Source organism: Sorghum bicolor, chromosome 6, assembly GCF_000003195.3.
Source record: "Sorghum bicolor cultivar BTx623 chromosome 6, Sorghum_bicolor_NCBIv3, whole genome shotgun sequence".
In the NCBI taxonomy this organism is placed as follows: Eukaryota; Viridiplantae; Streptophyta; class Magnoliopsida; order Poales; family Poaceae; genus Sorghum; species Sorghum bicolor.
This window is the reverse complement of record NC_012875.2, coordinates 53005292-53014079: the sequence shown is the minus strand read 5'-3', so window position 1 is coordinate 53014079 and position 8788 is coordinate 53005292. Positions and strand designations below refer to the sequence as shown.

Genomic DNA, 8788 nt, shown 5'->3' with positions numbered 1-8788 from the left:
CCGACTTGGTGCTCAACTGCTCAGGTCTCTGCCATTGTGCCATTGGTGGTGAAAGGGATCCAGATGGAGTCAGTCGCCGTCGTAGCGGTGCCGTTCCCGGCGCAGGGCCACCTGAACCAGCTCCTGCACCTGTCGCTGCAGCTCGCGTCGCGGGGCCTGCCCGTGCACTACGCGGCGCCCGCGGCGCAGGTCCGCCAGGCCCGCGCGCGTGTGCACGGCTGGGACGAGACCGCGCTCCGCTCCGTCGAGTTCCACGACCTCGGCATCTCCGAGTACGTCTCCCCGCCGCCCGACCCGACCGCGCCGTCGCCGTTCCCCACGCACCTCATGCCCCTGTTCGAGGCCTACACCGCCGGGGCGCGCGCCCCGCTCGCGGCGCTCCTCGCCAGGCTCTCCGCCTCGCACCGCCGCGTCGTCGTGGTGCACGACCGCATCAACGCGTACGCCGCCGAGGAGGCCGCGCGGCTGCACAACGGCGAGGCGTTCGGGCTGCACTGCCTGGCGGCGTCGACGCTCGCCGGGAAGACGGACGCCGGGCTCCGGCTCCTGCGTGAGCGTGGCCTGGCGTTCCTCGACGTCGCCCACCACGCGTCGAGGGAGTTCGCGGACTACGTCGCCAAACGCGCGATGCCGACCAAGGACATCTCGCCTGGCGCGGGCATCCTCGTGAACTCATGTCGCGCGCTCGAGGGCGAGTTCATCGACGTCGTTGCAGGCGACCTGGCCGCCGACGGCAAGAAGTATTTCGCCGTCGGGCCCTTCAACCCGCTGCTCGACCTCCGCGCGGACGCCCAGACGCAGAGCAAGCCGCGGCACGAGTGCCTGGACTGGCTGGACAAGCAGCCTCCGGCTTCGGTACTCTACGTGTCGTTCGGCACGACATCGTCGCTGCGGACAGAGCAAATCGCAGAGCTTGCAGCAGCACTGCGCGACAGCGACCAGCGGTTCATCTGGGTGCTGCGCGACGCAGACCGCGGCAACGAATCGGCGGACGACGGCGAGAGCCAGAACAGACACGCGGAGCTGCTGTCCAAGTTCACCGATCAGACGGAAGGAAGGGGCAGGGTGATCACCGGGTGGGCGCCGCAGCTGGAGATCCTGGCGCACGGCGCCACGGCGGCCTTCATGAGCCACTGCGGCTGGAACTCGACGATGGAGAGCCTGAGCAACGGGAAGCCTATCCTTGCCTGGCCCATGCACTCCGACCAGCCGTGGGATGCGGAGCTCGTGTGCAAGTATCTCAACGCCGGGATCCTGGTGAGGCCATGGGAGAAGCACGGTGAGGTGATTCCGGCGGAGGTCATCAGACAAGTCATCGAGGACGCCATGCTTTCTGACCAAGGAGTGGCGGTGCGGCAGCGAGCGAAGGTGCTCGGAGAGGCCGTCCGTGCCTGCCTGGCTGACGGCGGCTCATCGCGCAAAGACCTTGACGATTTCATTGCTCATATCACAAAGTAACCGTGGAATACTTTGAAATTTGTTCTCCAAGTTATTGTCATCACTTCGTTCTTCGTTGCCGGATGGGCAACAATCCGAAGCAAACGGGACAAGAACAGAGCCTACAGCTAGGCGACCGATAAACGTGTAATGGGTTTAGAATGGGTAAACATGCTTGTTAGCACTGGTCGGGCAAGGCCCATGACCCCATCTAATACACTCCTTTTATTCCAAATTATAAGTCATTTCAATAATTTTACGGAGTCAAATGTTGTATATAATAACATAAAAGCAATTGCTTAGATCTACTTAGATGAGATGCTCACAAGCGATCGCACACACAACACAGGAGACTTGATGAAAGGTAACAAGGTTCGGCGAAGCCTACGTCTCCTGGGCATGCTTACGACACTTAGTGTCGGATCTAAGGGGTAGGCAGCAGGTGCAACGTCCGAGGGCCCAAGCAGGATAGGGACCTAAGTCGAAGTATATAAGATTCCATACCCTTTAGCTATAGTCTATTAGAATTTAGTATTAATAAGAAGGTGTAGTGGTTTATCAGCAAAAAGAGTTTTTGGCCTCTTTCTTTCCATGAGGTGAGGAGCCAACCCGCCAATATACGACGGCGAGACGTAGGCACGCAGCACCGATCAGATTACCACACGATCAACATCACCAGCGCCGATCACCAACGTTCTGATGTTTCCAGAATCCACACAACAATGTTCTAGACGATAGTGGTGACTAGGCAGCTGACTAGGTGAGGCAAAGCCTTCTGCCCTTGTACCCTTTTTTGTGATTTATGAATCTTGGTTCTGAATCAATTTATGTCTAAATTGTATAGGGCCTAGGTTTTTTTTTTCAATTTTTGTCTAGTACTTTGTCTATGTGCTCGTTCGCTTGAGTTTGTCTGCCGAATCTGTCAGCCATTCAGCAGTGTTTTTCTCTCATAATAAATTAGCGAACAGTACTTCTATCCATGACTTTTTAGACAAGCGAAGTATAAGATTTTATAGTCTATAGAGGCCATCGCGATGAAATCGCTAGAGGGCCCTCAAAATCCTAGGACCGTCACTGACAACACTCCTCCGCGAAACCGTGACACCGGCCACCCGAGGCGCTGGCCAAAACCGTGACACCCCTCGTGAAGGGTTTGGGTTACAAGAGCTAACACCTAGCTCATCTAACCCTAGGGTGTTAATTACAACACAAGTACACTATAACCCCGCTAGAACATATAAATATTCAAGACATTTCTAACACAACAAATCTTAAGTTTAATTAAATTTATATGATAAGATAATAATATTTATGATACAAACTAAGTATTATTAGATTTTCCATTAATTATATCTTCATATTATACCTATTTGATATTATCGAACGAGGTTTAAGGAAAAACTCGCTAAATAGGCAAGAAAAACTCTATTAAAAAAAGAACAATAACCACAACTTGCCAAGGGCTATAACACTGAGCACATAGATCCTGTCGCTGCAACAGCCCCATCCATCTCTCTTATTTATTGCTGTACTGTTGGTCAAGTGTTTAGGCCCTGTTTAAATTGGAGATGAAAATTTTTTGGATATCACGTCGGATGTGTCGGAAGGATGTCGGGAGGGGTTTTAGAAACTAATAAAAAAACAAATTACATAGCTCGTCAGGAAACTGCAGGACAAATCTATTAAGTATAATTAATCTGTCATTAGCACATGTGGGTTACTGTAGCACTTAAGGCTAATCATGGAGTAACTAGGCTTAAAAGATTCATCTCGTGATTTTCAACCAAACTGTGTAATTAGTTTATTTTTTTATGTATATTTAATGTTCTATACATGTGTCTAAAGATTCGATATGATGGATGAAAAAATTTTAGGTGGGAACTAAACAGGGCCTTAGTTTTATTTTGGTAAAATTTAAGATGTTTTTTACTTTTAAAGAAAGTTAAAATAATTTATAATTTGGAATAAAAAATAGTTATGTTTGTCCTGGAGCCATGTGTTATTGCTGAAGGCCTATTTGACCTTAGGGCCTGTTTAGATTGAAGATGAAAAATTTTTGGATGTCACATCGGGTATGTCGGAAGGATGTCGGTAGATGTTTTTAGAAACTAATAAAAAAACAAATTACATAACTCGTTAGGAAACTGCAAGACGAATCTATTAAGTATAATTAATCTGTCATTAGCACAATGAGGCCTTGTTTAGTTTTAAAAATATTTTGAATTTTGATAATGTAGTATTTTTGTTTTTATTTGACAAATATTATTCAATCATATACTAACTAGACTTAAAAGATTTATCTCATGATTTACAGGCAAACTATATAATTAGTTTTTGTTTTTGTCTATATTTAATGTTTCATGCATGTACCACAAGATTCGATGTGACGGAGAATTTTGAAAAGTTTTTGGTTTTTGGATTAACTAAGGGGGTGTTTGGGACTGCTCTGCTCTACGTTTTTCAACTCCGCTCCACGTTTTTTAGCCAAACAGTTTCAGCTCCACACACTCAGTTCGAGAAAAAAGAATAGAGTTGTGAGAGCACCTAAAGAGTTACTTTACAAACTCTAGTTTTTTGTGGAGCTGCTCTATGATAGAGTTTGTGGAGCAGTCCGAAACACCTCCTAAACAAGGCTTGAATTAGAATAGCACGTCAGAGACCCATGGTTTGTTAGAGAGCGTACCTGCGAGCTAGCTGCTTAGCGAGACTGTTTTCTATCCTCTCCCTGCGTCATCTTGTTTGTTTGACTGATAAGTCATGGCAGAGAGTATCTTTTAAAAGAGAAAAATATTGTTGCATGGCTGACAGATTTAGTTGTTTGTTTAAATTTATCAACTGAATCTGTCAACCATCCAACAATATTTTCTGACCCTGCAAAATGTTGAATGCCAAAATATAGCTCGCGACCCATTCCCTCATCTCCTAGTGCTACGAGAAACACTATTTGTTTCATTGCACAGTATACACGACCAGTGCCTACCCAAAACTTTTTAGGAATTTCCACGCATACTGAAAAGTCTAAAGCCGAGCATCTCCAAGAAGCAATAGAGTCAAAATTAAGGTTCGTCTGGCAAACATCACTCTCCAACAGTAGCCCCTATTTTTATCCTCCTATATTTAGGGGTATCCTAAACTAAATTACATTTCCCCTTCAAATTTGAGGCTTCATATTGCTTACCCCTATATATTATTTGAGATAGAGTAACAATTGGCGAAGATAAGTATTTAAAAAGGATTTTTTGTTAGAATGCACCCTATGATTTAGAGGATATTTTTTGTTGTTCTTATTTTTTTTACTTTTTTCGAAGAATGATCTATCTAGAGAAATTAAAGTTAGAACCCCTGAAGATGCAATGGCTTATGACTGTAGCAAATTTGTGTACATCAATAAAACCAAGCCCCCGCCCCCCCCCCCCCCCCCGACACGCGGTCTACAAGTTCTTTTCCTAGTTGATTCTTGATGGCTAGGTATGTGCAAAGGAGAGAGCTGCAGGAAGGAGCCATAGAGAAACAACTTGCGATGGATGAGCGCGTGAAGAAGGGAGCCACAAGCCCACAACAAAAAGAAATCACGGGAAAAAGGGATGTCGCGCGGGAACACTATATCCGCACGAGCTCGCGCCTGTGTAAAGTTATGCAAAACGGGGGAAGTTTTCTGAGGTACGTAAATTTTAGGAGGAAGTATTAGGAGTTATTGGAGAGGGGTTTTTTTCCTCATCTTTCTAAAAACCAAGGATTAGAAAAAGGTTTAGCGAACTATTGGAGATGCTTTAACAACAACATACATCTATCACTAATTGATAGAGCTTGTTATATACGACAGAAGCAACTTCAATTCTATTGGATGTGAAATTCATACATTTCGAATGGACCCTCAAAATCTTTCAAATGAATACATACTTTCGTCTAGATAATCTATTCAGAGTCGTCACTCGTGAGACGTCTCCTATTGAACTCTTTGTCATTGGTCCTGTTGTACATTTGCATTCTTGATGGACAGTTTGTTTTGCACGCTGGCACGCTGCAGCACACACTGTCATTCGACTATTGTATAGTGTTTTTTTAATAATAAATCAGTGAATAATACTTTTTAACATCAGCATATGTTAAAATTTAGCAAAACATTATTTTGCTAAAATTTGGCTTATGTTTATGTTGATGTTGAAATATATTAGTCGCTGATTAAGGAGAAGGGATGGGATGCGCCGTGCTCACCGTGGAAGCCAGAGAGTAGCGGATGGAGGACGGAGATGCGGCACGAGAGAGTCGAGAGGACGAAGGCAGCGGCGTCTCGAGCGAGTGTGTACTGCAACTCCAGGAACGGTGATAAGCTGTGCTGATAACATTACTTTTTAGCAAAAGAACAATATTTTCCTCTCACAGTATTCTTGCGTCCTTTCTGGTAGGAGTGTTTTCTCTTTTCTCTTTTTCTTTTTTTAAACGATTCAGGTAGGAGTAGTGGTGCACTAGATAGTAGTATTTGCTTGTTTGAAACCGGGAATTAAAATTTGTTCAGTACAGCCAGCTTTCTCGCTACCTCTTTTAGGGCCTATGTTTGGTTGCTAGGGAATGACCTTGACCTTCAGGATAGATTTCTGGTCGGATTACTTTTTGTTAATTTGAATAACCCAAACGAGCCTTTAATTATAGTCTCTCTCTGTCTTTGAAAGCTTTAACTCCTAAAATCTATGTTAGTTAAAAAATTTTATATTTGACGAACTTTATAGAAAAGAACATCAATATCTATGACATAAAATGAGTATTTTATGAAAATATATTTTATGAAAAATCTAATGATTTTTTTTAGCTCTTCGCAAAAAAAAAATAATAAAATTTTAGCGCTTTTTACAACTTTAGGAATTGATGTTTTCAGAGATAGAGGGGGTATATAAGCTAGAAATCACTCTCCTTTTGAAGACAGAAAAACACAAACGGGAACAAACACTTGAGTCATTTTCCAATCCTGCTTTCTTATAGATCACCTTATGATGTGAGCGATGGAGTTTTCTTTCTTCTCTATTCAGGGTCATCACCCGTCAGACTCTGACGTCTCCTATTGGACTCTTGCCTAGTTGTTGCCGACTAACCCCTTTGTCGTTGCTCCTGTTCGCTGGACATTTCCATGCTTATGGAGAGTTTTTGTCTTGCACGCTGGTGCACACACTGCCATATAACTCTTTTCCATTATTCAGCACTCGCGCACTTTTGAGGTAGGAGTAGTGGTGTACTACTTTTTGCTTATTTGAGATCTTGTTTAGTTTTATTTTTTTGGATTTAGATATTATAGTATTTTCGTTTTGTTTAGCAACTAGTATGCAATCATAAATTAATTAGGTCTGAGATTTATCTCACAATTTACAGACAAACTTTGCAATTAGTTTTTATTTTCATCTACATTTAATGTTCCAAGCATGTGCCTAAAGATTTTATAATAGATAAAAAGTTTTTTTTTTGATAGAAAATTAAACAAGGTCTTCGAATTTGTTCAGTACAACCAGCTTTTTTCGCCGCCACTTGTAGTCGTAGAAATCACTCGACTTTCGTCCTTTTGGTTGAAGAAAGAAAAACACAAACGGAAACAAACACTTGATTGGGTCGTTTTCTAATCCTGCTTTCTTTAGCTCACCGTACAATGTGAGCGATGAAGTTTTCGAGGTCCTTGCTGGATGACCCGCCATCAGCCGCGGACGCACGGACGGCCTCGCCGATCGCCGTCGCACGCTGCCGCACTGGTAGCCCGTCGTCAGAGACCATCAACCTCTCGATCACCGCCTGTATGGCTGCCGCCGGTATCACCTCGGCGTGCTTCTCGCATGGCCTCACCAGGTAGCCTGCCTTGAGGTACTTGCACACCAGCTCGGCGTCCCACGGCTGGTCGGAGTGCATGGGCCACGCCAGGATGGGCTTCCCGTGGCTCAGGCTCTCCACGGTCGAGTTCCAGCCGCAGTGGCTCAGGAACGCCGCCGTGGCGCCGTGCGCCAGTATCTCCAGCTGCGGCGCCCACCCGGTGATCACCAGCCCTGTTCCCTCCGTTTCTCTGGTGAACTCGCGCAGGAACCTGGCGTGCCGGCTCTCGTCGTCGTCGGAGTCCCCGAATACGTTGCCGCGGTCGGCGTCGCGCAGGACCCAGATGAAACGCTGGTTGCTGCCGCGCAGCGCCGCGGCGAGCTCCTTGATCTGCTCGCCGCGCAGCGACGACATCGAGCCGAACGAAACGTAGAGTACGGACGCGGCCGGCTGCTTGTCGAGCCAACCGAGGCACTCGTGCCGCGTCGCGCCAAGCTCGTCCGCGCTCGGGCCCAGCATCGGATTTAACGGACCGATAGAGAAGACCTTCTTGCCGCCGGCGGCCGCCAGCTGCTGGGTGACGAAGTCGATGAACTCACCCTCGAGCGCGCGGGACGTGTTCATGACGACGCCGGCGCTGGACGGGATCGTCTGCGCGGACCTCGCGCGCTTGCCGATGAACTCGAGGAACTCCTCCGTCACGAAGGCGTGGACGGGTTGGTCGTCGAGGCCGTGCACGTCGCGCAGGAGCCGGGCGCCACCGTCCATGTGCGGGACCATGGACGACGCGGCGGTGCAGTGGAACGCGAACCCCTCGCCGTTGGGCAGGCGCGCGGCCTCCTCGGCGGCGAAGGCGTTGATGACGTCGTACAGGACGACGACGCGGCGGTGGGACGCGGAGAGCCCGCGGAGGAGCGCCGCGACCGGCGCGGGCGCGTCGGCGATGAACGCCTCGAACAGGGGCATGAGGTGGGAAGGGTAGGGCGAGCTCGCGGCGGGGTCGGGCGGCGGGGAGGCGTAGTCGGAGATGGCGAGCTCGTGGAAGTCGATGCGGCGGAGCGCGTCGTCGCCCCAGCCGTGCACGCGCGCGCGGGCCTGGCGGACGTGCTCCGCGGGCGCCGCGTAGTGCACGGGCAGCCCGCGCGCGGCGAGCTGCAGGGACAGGTGCAGCAGCTGGTTCAGGTGGCCCTGCGCCGGGAACGGGATGGCCACGACGGCAACTGACTCCATAGTAGGGTAGTAGAGGAGCGAGAGCCGAGAGGGGGCGGCTTCTGTTTCCAACCACTGAGCAAGTGAGCAGTGCGCACTCGACTGCCGGTGATCCCGTATGTACGTGTGGCTCTCCCAGTGCAGCGGGAGGACTGAGGAGGAGGAGGATGGCCGCTGAATACAACGGCGTGGCCGTGGCGGCGTGCGATATATACTACTCCTATCATATATGCAGTGCAGCCTCGGTGCTGTCTGCTGACGCTGTGCCATGCCGCACTGCCGGCTGCCGCCGCACCATTCGCGCGACACAATTTTGCAGGCCAACCGGCAACCGCGAACAAATCACTTGATAGCT

General features: G+C 48.6%; 2 protein-coding genes across 2 annotated transcripts; one reads left to right on the top strand and one right to left on the bottom strand.

Annotated features, from left to right (window-relative positions):
- On the top strand, nt 1–1711 carry LOC8056588 (putative cis-zeatin O-glucosyltransferase). The gene has a single exon (XM_002448260.2). It carries the CDS (start codon nt 64–66, stop codon nt 1456–1458), a length of 1395 nt encoding a protein of 464 aa, XP_002448305.1. The 5' UTR covers nt 1–63; the 3' UTR covers nt 1459–1711.
- LOC8055981 (putative cis-zeatin O-glucosyltransferase) lies at nt 6961–8718 on the bottom strand. Its single transcript, XM_002446878.2, has one exon. It carries the CDS (start codon nt 8701–8703, stop codon nt 7060–7062), a length of 1644 nt encoding a protein of 547 aa, XP_002446923.2. The 5' UTR covers nt 8704–8718; the 3' UTR covers nt 6961–7059.